Source organism: Haliaeetus albicilla, chromosome 11 (assembly GCF_947461875.1).
Source record: "Haliaeetus albicilla chromosome 11, bHalAlb1.1, whole genome shotgun sequence".
Lineage (NCBI taxonomy): Eukaryota > Metazoa > Chordata > Aves > Accipitriformes > Accipitridae > Haliaeetus > Haliaeetus albicilla.
The window spans coordinates 19,252,322-19,265,744 of record NC_091493.1 but is presented as its reverse complement, the minus strand read 5'-3'; the positions used below and the strand labels follow the sequence as shown (position 1 = coordinate 19,265,744).

The window sequence follows — 13,423 nt, the reverse complement described above, 5'->3', positions numbered from 1 at the left end:
AATAGAAGCATCCAAAATGAGGACCCTGAACCCCAGCCCTCCAGTGCTGCTGCACCCTGGAGCATCTGAGTTCTGCAGGCTCCTTGGCGTGCCCCCTTTGCAGCTCCTGGCACTCCACGGTTGGGTAATCGCACTTCAGGCACTGCCCCATCCCCGTTAAAATTCACCCCAAAAAGTACTAGCAGTTTAAACACGTGAGATCAAGTTAGCCCATCAGATCCCAGCCAGTGGGAAATAGGGCAGAGAGGAAGTGCCACGAAGCTACAGCCTTTCTCTCATGGGTAGGGGCCAAGACCTTTGCTGGGTGTAAGGGAGTGGGGGGAGGCTGCAGCACAACCCTGCACAGCTCTGCCTGCAGCCCAGCAGCGGAGAGGCTGCTCTGCTAAAAATGGCCTGTTCCCTCTGCAGCTGCAGTGCTTCCCACCGCTGCTTTTCAGCCGCCTCTGTACAGGAGCCGTGCTGGGGAGGGGGAAGCGAAAGGCAGCATGAGGAACCACATGCAGGGCAGGCTGCAGCTCCTCGTCTGAAGCACCACTCTGCTTCAGGGAGCCCCTGCCCCTGCAAGGGGGAGCAGGGTCCTGGGGTGCGTGAGATGGGAAAAGTGCTGTTGGCCTGTGCTGGGGAGGGGGCTGGCAAGGAGTGGTGCCTGAAGGGGCTCTGCCTCTCCTGGGCAGCCTTTGCCAGGCTCAGCCAGAGAAGACACCCTCTCCCTTCTGCCCACTGCTTTTGGCCGCTTGGTGCTTTGGTCTCCACACAGGCTCAGGGGGCAGCGAAATGGGGAAAGGCTCTCCTGCTGCCCTCCCTGTGTCAGCCTGTGCTAGCCCTGTTACCCCGGGTAGAATGCTGCTTCCTCAGCGGACTTGGCTGGCAGGCCGCGCCTGGGGACTGAGGCTCCTATGCAAGCGTGCGGCACAGCTGGCTGGCTAATTTTAGCGCTCCAGGAGCACATGCATTTCCTAAGGGCAGCAGGGGAGGGGAAGGGCTGGCAGACTTCACAGGAGCTTCCCAAAGCTCAGGCCTGGGTCTTGGGCAGCTCCAGCAGTGCAGAAGAAGGGTCCTGGGGGCTCTTCCAAGCCTGCCTGGGGAGACAGCGCAGGCTGCTACCCCACAGGCTTCAGAGCTGGAGGGCTGAGGGTGGTCCTCACCCACAGCACTTGCCACCAGGGAATGGGGACAGCAGGGCAGGACCTAGGTGGCTGCAGGGGACACAAGGCCACTATCCCCTGTGACTCTGGGAGCAGCATTGGGAACAGACCTGTGGGGAGCCTGGGCACACCCCTTGTCTCTGGCAGAAGGGAGTCCCAAGATAAATGCAGCGTGATGCCTGAGAGCGGGTGGCAGCTTGAGTCAGATAAGAACTTTATCTGCTACTAGATAATACATGTAAACAATCCCAGTTTTATGCAGAAGAAACAAAAACACTTGAAAGCCTGTGCTTTCACAGCTGCGCACCGCGTCCCCCTCACTGGCAGTGCCTTGCTGTGCCCTGCACAGCACTGCTGGTAGAGCTAAGGCAGCGATGCCTTACCGGCACTGCTGCTGGAAACCCTTTTCTCTGGCTCTGAGGGCTCCTCTGGAGAATCGTACTCGGCAGGCAGGGCAGCCCAGCTCTCCATTTCGGGTGTCCTCCCCACCGGGGCAGGGAGCCATGCTGGGGGTATAAGAACCCGTATAACAGCATGCCCGAGGGTGCCCATGTCTGCAGGCTTGGACCTGAACTCCTGTGGCCAAATGAAGGCACCTGTCCACACAGCAAGGAAGGAGGCGAAGCAGGACATCTGGGAGCTGGTGGTATTTTGGTTAGCTCTTGAGATGTTGCTCTTCTCTTGTTGATGTGATTTTAGCCCAGGCCCCCTGGGATTTCACTCACTGTCTGCTATATTTCAAATGTGGATTTGACCTTTACATGATTGATCACTTTGTGGAGCCTTAGTTCTTCCCCACTTTCCTTACTCTTTTAGCTTAACCTTGTGCTTTGCTGGCTGGCAGAAACACAGCATGGCCAAATCAGACCTCATTTCTCCTCAGTGCTGCTTAGCGATTACAGGAGTGAGCCAGATCTGTGCTGCCTTCCAGCCTAGGAGCCCAGAGCACTTCACAGATTTTAATGAATTAAGCTTGACAATGCAGTCAGGTCCCCGGGGGAGGAAGGTAGGATGGGCCCCCACCTTCCAGCTTGGAGGCACAACGGCAAAGCTCAGACGCTCAGAGTGCTGGGTAAGTGATTAGCAATGTGGGAAGAAAGCCCCGGCTCCCACCTCTGAGCTGTAATCACAGGAACGCTTGCTCAGTCTAATCCCGCGGGCTATTTTTTTTTTTTTGCCTGTTTCCCCTGGGAGCAATGCACTGCCCTGCCCCTGTCTCCCGTGGCTCCCCCCAGCCTCAGGGGCGGCACAGCACGTCTGATGTGCCAGGCACCCATGCCCCCTCCCTCGCAAGTTTTGCCCAGCGATCACTATGCCAAGCAGTTAGGACAGAGTGGAAAATTTCCGCTTCTCCACTGGCCGCATCTCCTACTCAGTCAAGCCTAACTAAATTACGCATCGATCCTCATGCCTTCTGCAAGGATGCCCAGCCCTCTTCACGGGAACAGCTGCCTGGAGCACCTATGTCCTGCCCTTAACCAGCTGGGCGGCTTCAGCTACTGCTTTTTGTGGCCTGACCTCGAAAGGACGGGCAGGAGGGTTAAGCGTGGGGTAGGCACTGAAGATGGAAGATCTGAGCACATCTCCGCTGGGCCCATCTCCTGCCAGCTCAGCCCTTTGGAGGTCCCTGGTGCGGGCTGGGCTGCCGCAGCAGCTTTGGAGCTTGCCCAGCTGGCACAGAGTGGAGGTGCCGCCTGGCCGCTGGAGCCAGGAGGTGTCACCTCCGCCGCTGCCCCCCAGCCCCGTGAGCCCAGGAGGCTCCAGCCACCTGCTCCCGCTCTCCCTGCTGGGACGGAAAGGAGGCAGGGACGGCCAGCTGGTGCCCCGGGGACAGCTCCGGGGGCATCAGTGCCGGGGACGGTGTCCTACCGGCGCGGGGTGCTGGCCGCTGCCTCCGCGGGCCCGGCTCCACCGCTCGGCCCGGCCCGGCCCGGCGCGGCTCGGCTTGGCTCGGCCCGGCCCGGCCCGGCTTGGCTCGGCTTGGCTCGGCCCCCCTCGGCCCCGCTCGGCTCGGCTCGGCTCGGCCGGGCGCCGCGGGTCGCCATTGGCTGCGGCGGGCGGGGCGGGGCGGGGCCCCGCCTCTCTCGGGCAGCAGCCGCCGAGCCCTGCCCGGCCCGGCCCGGCTTCAACAGGCGGCGGCGGCGGAGCGGGCCGCGGCAGGCAGGGCAGGCAGGGCCGCCGGGCACCCCGCCGCCGCCCCCGCCGCCGCCGGCAGGATGATCGGCGTCAACAGCATCAACAGCAGCGCGGGGCGCATGCGGTCCCGCTCCATGTGCTCGGTGCGCTACGGGCGCAACTACCGCGGCGTGGAGACCTTCTGCTACGGCTGGCCCCAGCGCTCCCGCACCCTCAAGCCGGTGCTCTACACGGACCTGGTGGTCAGCCGCCTCCAGAGCCGCCGCAAGAAGAAGCCGGTAAGCGGCGGGGCCGGCGGAGCGGGGGGCGCCGCGGGGGGATGCGCAGCGCCCTGCGCCCCGGCGGGGACACGGGCGGGCGGGCAGGCGGGCGGACGGACGCGCCCGGAGAGCCGACGGCCGGCCCGCCCGCCCGCTGCGAGAGCCTCAGCCCTGGCGTGGATGTAGCGAGCAGCCAGCCCCATCTCCCTCCCCTGCCTGCTTTCTGCGGAGCCGGGTGCCCATCAGACCCCCTCCGCCCGAGGGTCCCCCTCTCCGACCCTGCCATCTTCCCCCCATCCCACCCCGAGCACGGGGGTAGCGGGAGCACGGCGAGACCTGGGTGACATTGCGCCGCTTACCGTGGTTTGACAGCAACGCTTGCTCGAAAACATCGCTGCGAGAAGAATCCAGGACAGAGCTGTACCGCTGGGACCAGCCCTCCAGCTTAGCATAAGTGACAAGCTCTGCGGGCTCCCCGCCAAGGGCTGCGCTGAGCCGTGCCAGCCCGGCCACGGCAGACTGGCACCCGGCTGGGGTGGCAGGGAGAGCCCGCAAGGCAGCGCGGAGGGGCAGCGCCGCAGCCCCGGCTCCCAGCCGAGCGGAGCTGGAGGGGAAGGAGCGGCTGCCTGGACACAAAAGGGCTTTTTACCGCCAAGAGCTTGCTCGCTGTGAGCCCACATCCGATCGGGAGGTGTTACGCTGGTGTGCATCGGTCCTAGGTGGGGAGAAGCGAACAGGGTGTCTCTGGGCACATCCTACCTCGGTCGGGTGCCTGCCTCTGGCGTGGCAGCGAGAGAAGAGTCCTCACCGGCCCCTGTGTTGCAGGCAGGCTGGGGCAAAGCTGGCAGGGGTACCCCAGAGCCGCCTGGGCTGCCCCCGTGGTCAAAACCAGCCCGGTGGGCTCATCAGGGCCGTGCCAAGCAGTGATGCTGTCATAGCGCAGTACGGTCTGGGGGCAGCATTAAGTTGTGACGCACTCACTCAGATGGAAGCATGCAGTTGGAAGGGAGATGCTTGGTTGCTGCTTCACATGCGGTGGGGCTACACTGGGAGGGATAGAGGGGTGTCCCGTCCTGGGGGTGGTAGTTGGCTGGACAAGGAATGTTTTAAAAGAGGTTGGTGGAGCTGATGATGTTGCTGAGTCAAAAGTGTGGGGCAGGGATGGGTAGCTGTCCCCCGGTGCCTACTGTTGCTGCCTGCAGCAGGGTAGAAGGTGATGCACAGGACACTGTACCTGTGGCAGCCCATCCTACGGGGAAAAAAGTCTGTCCCCAAGTCACTCTGCTCTGTGTGCACACAGGAGTCCCTCTGCAGTGGAGGGGAGGGGGGGACATGGGGTGTGCGCAGCAGGGTTGGTGCATGCCAGGTGATGAGTTGTTCTTGAGCATGGGTTGTGCATGCTGGGCAGGCAGCAGATGGGGCGGGGGGGGGGAGGGCCCGCAAAGGTGAATTAGGGACCTGACATAGGTACGGTTCCATCTGACACACAGCCCTGATCTGACCGTGCTGTTTGTATCTGCGCAGCTGGTGGGTCTGGGTGGCTGGGGGACCTGACAGAGCTTTGTGGCTGGGTGTAGAGAAAGATATTTTGCAAAGGAAAAGTTGGGGAAAGCCAGCAATTGAGCTCTTGTATTGAAATGCTGCCAGGCACAGAGAGAGGGAGAGTGACTGCAGGGAGGGTGCTTGGTGGCTGTGAAGTCTGTCTTGCAGAATGTCACACAGCCATGGCTGGTCACAGGGCCGACAGGATGAAGGGGAGCCTTGACCTGCACAGGGCATCTTGCAGCACTGAGAGCTGAGCACTGTGTTGCTTAGCACAGGAACCAGCAGACTGGAAAGGGGACATGTCTGTAAGAGTTATGATCCATAAAACAGGCACCTCAGAAAGGGTTAAAACCTTCTACCAGCTGCCTAAATTCCTGCCTTAACCCTCCTCTGTTACTTGAGTGCTGGGCTACAACCCTTGGTACAGTCCCATCTGTGCCAAAGCTCTGTCCAGGCCAGCTTGCTGCCTGGCTCCCCAAACCAGCACTCCCCTCTGGTCTCCTCTGAGCTGAGGAGCTGAAGGGGGACGTCTTCTCCCTGCCCTGCTTGCGTAGGGCTGTCCCCAGCAGGGCTGGTGCTAAGGCTGGGCTGGAGCATCAGAGCCACCTGCCTCTTGCCCAGTGCAGCCCCCCACCCCTCCTGGAGACGTTTGCTAGAGCAGGACTCAGGGACGTCCCCTAAGCCCACTTTTGGGAGGGAGCGCACCAAAGAAAGATGTTGTTGATTCAGTTGGAAATCCCTCTGGGACAGTATATTCCTAGGTCTCTATGGTGTTGCGCATGTCTAGGGCAGAGCTGGCTGGCTGGCCTGGCATGCTGCAGCAGTGAGCTCATAACCCGGCGATGACAAAGAACCCCAATCACACTTCAGGTCGGCCATGGTGGCATGGGGCCAGGGCCCTGCTTTCTCTTGGGCAGTGCTTGCAAGTTCAGAGGTGCCAAGAGGTGCCGTCCTTTTGGACCAGGGGGAATGAATCCACGGAGCAGACAGCCTGGAGAGAGGGACCTGCTGAGTGATGACACTGGTGTCTCCGGTCTCTGCTGACATTGTTGTGAGTTAGGCTTCAGGAGCCTGCGCCACCTGTGCTTCCCCAGCAGAAATGGTCTGTGCACCAAAAAGCCCAGAGTTTAGTGGACTGACAGGCAGTGGTACTGCCATGGGACCAGAAAAGCAGGATGGGCTTTGTGGCTGGAGTGTATCTTCTCAGCTAGGACTTGGGCTGAGTCCACCAGCTTTGTTCCTGAGACCGGTGTCGGCTGGGTGTGGCATTTAGCCAAGCAGAGTCTTGGCAGAATTTAAGTGTAGATGTAAAGCTTTGCATTGCCTTCTCAATCCCCCCAGTCACCCTGTTTGTCTCTCACTGTCCCCCCACACAGGAGTGCTGAGCAGCCCCTGCTCCCTGTCTCTGAGGTGGGGGTACTTGGCAGCTTCTGCCCACAACAGGCTTGTGAGATGCTGCCAGGACTTGTAGCAGGGCGGCTGGAACCTTTTGAAGCCACAGGGCAGTTCAGCCTTTGAAGTGTTCACCGACAGTCCCAGTGCTCAGGTTTTTGTAGTGCAGTGCTCTGCCGGGCTGTTCTCTGGCACTGTGCCATCCAGAATTACTCCTCGAGCAACTTCTGACAACAGTTCATTTACTTGGCGTTTCGCAGCAATCCTCCCACAAGCCCTGCATGGGGCTGGGGACCTGGGGGCCACACTCCCCTCTGGTACGGCGCCTCACCCTGCCTTCCAAAATCCCCACTCAGCTGGCTCACGTCTCTCTTCCTTGTGGACAGGGAGCTGACTGACCCCTCTCTCTATTGCCACTGAACCAGGTGGAAGCCAAGCCACGCATCTCATTCTGCCTGCTCTTTCGAGGAGCTTTTCTGCAGTTTCCAGTCCCCATTTCTCTGTGATGTTTTTTCAGTCTCCTTTTTGTGACTGTTGGTTCTCAGCATCTTTCGGCTGCATCCCCAGCAGTGAGTAAGATCCTTTCCCTTCTGTTTCCCGTGGTGACTCCTTATCATCTACATTGCTGTGAAATGCATGCTTCTGCCCCTGCTCTGCTCCCAAGTTATGTTCTGCAGGACTTTGGATTGGGTTTTTTCCTGCAGGCTCTTCTCTAGGTCTCTTTGCAACCTCTGCTCCTCTGGCCACCTCGCTGCCAGCCTGCTGGTGGATACCCCCTGCTCACACCTCAGCATCCTGCCCCTCTGGCACTGGGTCTGCATAAATGGGGCTGGGGTCTAATTGCCTCTCAGGTGTGAGGCCATGCCCCCTCCGTGAGCCCCCTGTCTTCCCGGGAGAAAACAGAACCCTGCTTTCTGCCTGCTAGATTGGGGCAATTCCTCTGAGAAGCAAGCTGGTGCTATGCCAGCGTTTCCCTGACGGGAAAGTGTGGGAGAAGCTGGGTCCCCACTCGGTCCTGGCCGCTGCGCCTCTCAGGGGAGTGATGGATGTCCCTTCCCCAGACATTTCTGGGCCCTGTCTGCTGGCTGGCTTTCCTGGGCCCCTGCATGCCTCCAGTTGTACTTTCTCAGCCACCAGCAAGATCTCTCAGCAGCAGTCTCTGGCCCAGTGATGGATGTTGACAGCTGCCTGACCAGCCTGTGCGAGACTTGATTATTTTCCTCCAAGGATGATGCCTTCCAGGTCTTGCTCCAAAGCCCTCTGCGAGCACTGTCTTGAAACCCTCACTGGAGCCTCTCTGGCTGCAGAGCCGTGCTGAGTGCTTCTGGCTTGTGCTCAGCTCAGACCGGACAAACACTTGGGAGTGGGGATCTGGAGCATCCCGCTGCAGGCAAGCTTAGCTTGTTCCTGTGCTGAGATGCAGGCAGTAGGTCCTGCCTTGCTCAACTCAGTGGTGTTTGGGTCCCCAGGGGGGGCAGGGTGCTTCGGCCTTGCTGGGGAGGGGGTAGGGACAGGCCACAGCCATCCCAAGCAGCAGCAGCCCAGCAGTAGGCAAACACCCATCCTGCCTCAACCAGCCACGAGGTTCTCTGAGGGCCTCATGAATGACAGCATGCTGGTGTCTCTGCCAGTGCCGCGCTGAAGTCTCTCTGGAAGTCTAAGTGTGCTCCTGCAGGAGGATCACATCGCTACAGAGCGCTGGGTGCTGCCCCGAACCAACCTCTACCAGCCCAGGGCAGGTAGTCAATGGCAGGGAGGTCGCTGGCTGTGGCGTGTTGTGGCATGGAGCCTGCTGGATGCCCTGGAGCAGGCTGAGGTCTCACCGAGCAGGGTGCAGACATGCACCATCGAAGTCTGGCCCAAAGGCTTGCTCTTCTGGGGCCCAGGCCTCCTGAAGGCTATCCCTTTGGCCAGCATAGGTCACCTTGGAGCAGGGAGAAGCAGCTCTCCCAAGGACTTGGAAATGTTCAGTGCGCCTCGCCATCGTGCTGCTAATGCTGTGCCACTGTCACAGGCAGGTAGAGAGGGAGGAGAGGAGAGGGGAGACAGCCAGGGCTGTCCCCAGCACCGTGCCTGGTGTGTGTGGGGGGTTGCAGGTGCCCAGAAGAAGGTGCCTGTAGGCCTGAAACAAGGTCAGCCGGCTGGCCCAGCCAGGACGGGGCTGGACCAGGATGAACTGACCTGGGGTTGCCTTAACCTCTAGTGCCGCTGAGTCAGCCTAGTGTGCCCCCTCCATCCCCCAGAGCAGCCCCCTGGCCCAGCACCACTCTCCTGCTGACAGCCCCACTCTTCTCTCTGCAGGCGCTGTATGGCTCCATCAAGAATGAGAAGCTGCAGTGGGCCATGTGAGTAACCCCCCCCCAGGGGAATACTGATGCTGGGCAGACAGTGGGGCCACGCTGCTGGTGCAGTAGGCTTCCTCACCCCTGCCGCCCTCCTCGCCGGAGCATCACCCTGCCCCAGAGGCAGCACCAGCCGTGATGCTGCAGGGCAGGTGCTCCTGCGGGGATGTGGGAGGGAGAGGGAGCTCGGGCTGGGCTGAGCTGGGGGTGCAGGCAACAGCACCTCCATGGGGACCCTGCCCCGGCGTGCTGGGGGAAGGCTGCCTGAGGCGAGTTCCCCGCAGCTTTGGTGTTGCTTCATGCCTTGGTGGCCGTGCCTGGGGTGGGAGCGGACAGGCTGTGGGGGGACCGTAGCTGTGCTGGGGCCCCGCAAGGTGCCCGCACCCTCGCCCACAGCTGCCATCTCCAGCAGCAGGAGCAGCAGCGCCCGCGCTGCGGGGATTAATCAGCCCGGCGGTACCGCCAGCGCTGAGCCAATGCGCTCGGGCTGCTGCCATGGAGACGCCGGCAGATGCTGAGGGGTTTAATTAGCAGCGAGCAGGTCTGAGGGAGGGGGGAGGCAGCAGCTCTGGGCTCCCACATCTTCCTGCCGGGCAGGGGGAGCGGCACTGATGCGGTCTGCCCACGGCAGCCTGCCTGCGGCGCGAGGGGCCCGTGACCTGGAGGCAGAGTGCGAGCAGGGGCCTGCCACCTCCTGCTGCAGGGGCTGCCTACATCCTGCCCACACCTGCTCCTGCCCCGGGCTGGTGCTGCCTGCAGGCTCCCAACACCCCTTTGCTGATGGCTCTGAGCCCCTTAGTCCGACTGCTGCGCTGAAGGTGTGGGGACCATAGCCTGGGACTTTCTCTGGGGGGGTTTCCCTTCTAGACCCTCTCTCCTGCCAGCTGGGGACCTGCTAGCCTGTACACCACAGGCTGGGGGGCTGTGGTAGTGCCAAGCCCCAGGGTGCTGCTCCTCCATGGCCCTTGGCTCATCAGCCTGGCTGGCATCAGTCCCAGCTCTGTCCACAAAGGTTCCTCGCTCCCTGGGGCAGCCAGGGGCCCCACCGTGAACTGGCAGCAGACACCCCCATGCCTTGTCTTTCAAGGGGCCAGGCAGTACCGCAGCTGCCTAGAGGGGCAGGGGCATGGGGCATGGCTGGGTTTGGGATGCTCACCAATGGTGATGGGAGGCTGCTCAGCCCAGTCTGCTGCTCCCGGCCTCCCTTTCAGAAGTCAGGCCTGAAAGCGGCACCGGCAAGTGGGAAGCTTGGTATTTGCTGTCCCCAGCAAGGTAACAAACCCTTTCCTCACCCAAATCTGTGCCTGGCAGAGATGAGGAGGAGCTGAGAAAGTCCCTTTCGGAGCTGGCAGACCCCAACCCGAAGTCCATCAAGCGCATCAGCAGCTGCAGTAACCCCTTTCTGGACTTTTCCCAAGATTCCAGCATCGCCACCTACAAGCATGGACTGTTAGTGCGCAAGATCCACGCTGATCCAGACTGCAAGAAAAGTAGGTGACTGGGGAGCCCACAGGAGGGACTTGGGGCAAGAGGGCACCAGTGAGCTCCAGAAACCCAAAGGGGGAGCAGGGCAGGAGTCACTACGTGACATCTGACTGTAGCATCATGCCAGCCTCCAGCATCAGCCCCCTGTGCCCTGTCTGTCTGTCTGTGCCATGCATAATTCAGCCCCGAGGCTGGGGAGCCTGAAAGCCTCTCCCTGCCTGTCTGCCCCCACCATCAGGGCTGGGCAGAGGCCGAGATGGCAGCGAGCAACACAGCCCCTGCCCGCGGTGCTGGGAAGGGGGCAGGCAGGGAGGTGGGATGGGCTCCCTGGGGGATGCAGCCCTGCCACAGGATGGTGGGGACAAAGGAAGGTGTCCTGTGGTGCCGCAAACAAGCCGCACAGCGGGCTGCCGCTGGTTGGGCGCTGCCAGGCACGTTCACCGTTTCCACTGTAAAATCTCCTCTAAGCCCTGGCCATCTAATGCCGCCTTGATCTGATTAGATGCAGCCGCCCTCCAAAGCCAGCAATACCTGGTGGCCAGCACCACCTTGTCCCTGTCCCCGAGTGGGGAGGCAGTGGCGAAGCCGAGCGTGGGTGGCAAGGTGGGCGGTGAGCACAGCAGTGCTGGCCCCGGGAGGCAGCAGGCAGCCCCCCTGTCAGCAGCACCATCTGCCAGCCACACGGCCGTCACAGGCTCAGGTGCGCGGGGACAGTCCTGGCCTGCCGCCCGTCCCCGGGGTGGGGTGACGCGCATCGTTGCAGGGCTGGCTGGAGGAGGATGGGGGGGGTGATGGACGCCTTCCCGGTGCTCGGTGCTGGGGCTGATATCTGGGCTGCTGTCTCTCCTCCCCGGCAGCACCCCGAGGGAAACGCGGCTGGAAGCCCTTCCACGCCATCCTGAAGGGGATGATTCTCTACCTGCAGAAGGTAGGCAGCAGCGGGGCCGCCTGCGTCCACGCCAGGGAGAAGGATCATTCCCAAAGCGGGGGGGGGCGGGGAGATCATGGCAGTCCCCAGAGCAGTGAGAGGGGCTCCACCGCACAGCATTGCAAAGCCTGGCCTAAGCAGACTCAGCACCATGCCTGCTTGAGCCGTTGCTTGGGGCCCTGGTGGCATCCCTGTTCCCCGGGGTGCTCAGGCTCAAGCCTGGGCAGCGAAAGCGGCTGCTGGACCGAGGGTCCTGCCCGTGGGGGTTTGCCTGGGGAGAGAGGAGGCACTGGGGTCTTTGCCCTGGAGGGGGCGTGTTGGGCTGCACATCTAGTTTCCTGCAGGAACACATGCTGCCCAGCTGCAGGGCAGTGGGGAAAAGCCACTGTGCTTGCCAAGCCTGTGCACCCAGGTTGTGCAGCCTCTCCCCGTGTGTATAGCATGAGCTGGAGGCAGAGCCTGCAACAGCCTGGTGGAAGGTGATCTCCAAGCCCCACCACTGCCAGCACTTGCCTGCAGTTCCCATGGCCTTGTAGAGCTGACTCATGGTGGGGTGCATCCCTAAGCTGGCTCTGAAACACCCTGTGATTCGCAGGAGGAATATAAGCCAGGGAAGGCACTGGCGGAAGAGGAGCTGAAGAATGCTATTAGCATCCACCATTCGCTTGCCACACGGGCGTCTGACTACAGCAAGCGACCCAACGTCTTCTACCTCAGGACAGCTGACTGGAGGGTATTCCTCTTCCAAGCACAGTGAGTCCCCCAGGATGACCGGCTGTGCCCCACGCTGGGGCACAGGGGCTCACCTGACTGGGGCAGAGGGTGGGATGGGTCTTAGGGCCATGTTGCTTTCTCCTGTCCTAGCTCTTTCTGGAAGGAAAGGGACCCAGTGTCAGTCCTGTGCTTTGCCCAGCTCCTCTTCTTCCCAGCCCAATGGGCTCATGATGGCCCGAGTCACTGGGGGTAGAGCCCCAGGTGCTGTGGTTGGCCAGGGCCAGGCCTGGGGGACCCAGATCTTGTCTGCAGGGCAGGTCCCTCTGCCTGCAACACAGATAGTGCCACTTAGAGCCCATCTGTGGTTTGGCCTTTCTCCCCAGGAACCCCGAACAGATGCACTCATGGATCACACGCATCAATGTGGTGGCAGCCATGTTCTCCGCGCCCCCTTTCCCCGCTGCCATCAGCTCCCAGAAGAAGTTTAGCCGCCCACTGCTGCCCAGCTCCTGCACCAGGCTGTCCCAGGTGAGTCATGGTGTTGGGGAAGCCAGGAGCATGGGACAGACACACTGAGTCTGCTGGTGGCACTGTCCCCTTGCGGAGGGACCTATGTGGTGCCAATGCCCAGCTGCCTCCCAGAGGGGTGCAGGGCCAAAGGAGCATGGCCAGGGAGACACAGAGCAAGGGGGTGCTGAGACTGGGGGGCAGACAGCGAGGTCTTGTTCCTGGCAGCAGGAATGGGAGACAGGCGATGGAAGAGAACGTGGTCCCACACCACGGCTTGCAGGGTCCTGCCAGGGCCAGGACCTTGAAAGGCGACCGGCCGGGGGGATTAGCTGGCGCTCACGCATGCCAGGGCAGTTATTCATAGAGCAGAAAGGATTAAAAAACACCACCAGCCTAGTTTTAGAGGGGATTAAATTATTCTGCTTTAAGACTGCAGCCAGCCCCCTGTGAGGCAGGAGCAGTTTGCCCCCAAGGGCCTGTGCTTTTGCCTGCCATTTAAAAAAAAAAAAAAAAAAAAAAAAAAAGCAAACCCAGGAGCAGAAGCTGAGATCCTGGCTGGCTCTAGGAGGGGAGAAACCTCTTCTGGCCCCAGCCAGCTCACACTGCTGGGGGGCAGAGCAGAGCAGAGGGCAGAGTGGGGCACTGACATGGTGCCACCCTTCCCCAGGAGGAGCAGGTGAAGAGCCATGAGACCAAGTTCAAGACAATGTCAGCGGAGCTGCTAGAGCATCGCTCCTCGCTGCCTGAGAAGAAGGTGAAAGGCAAGGAGTATGAGGAGCTGAAGCAGAAGGAAGAGTACCTGGAGTTTGAGGTGAGCTGAGAGACATTCCACCCCCACCCCCAGCCCCTCTGCCCCTGCCCTCTTGGCTATCCTGAGTGATGGGACCCCCCTGTCCCCATCAGCTGAATTGCACAGTGCCACTGCCGTGCTCCAGGACCATGAGCATTCCTCCCCACCCTGGGATG

At 61.4% G+C, this 13,423-nt stretch overlaps 1 protein-coding gene across 5 annotated transcripts in view; it reads left to right on the top strand.

The window, feature by feature from the left end:
- The window catches only part of PSD (pleckstrin and Sec7 domain containing), a 47,180-nt gene that overhangs the window by 31,729 nt on the left and 2,028 nt on the right, over positions 1-13,423 (top strand). For all 5 annotated transcript variants that reach the window (XM_069796467.1, XM_069796470.1, XM_069796469.1 and 2 more), the window contains exons 11-16: positions 8,780-8,823; positions 10,132-10,310; positions 11,163-11,233; positions 11,829-11,986; positions 12,331-12,475; positions 13,125-13,268. In XM_069796467.1, coding sequence (XP_069652568.1) covers positions 8,780-8,823; positions 10,132-10,310; positions 11,163-11,233; positions 11,829-11,986; positions 12,331-12,475; positions 13,125-13,268 — 741 coding nt within the window. The remainder of the gene's footprint in view (positions 1-8,779; positions 8,824-10,131; positions 10,311-11,162; positions 11,234-11,828; positions 11,987-12,330; positions 12,476-13,124; positions 13,269-13,423) is intronic.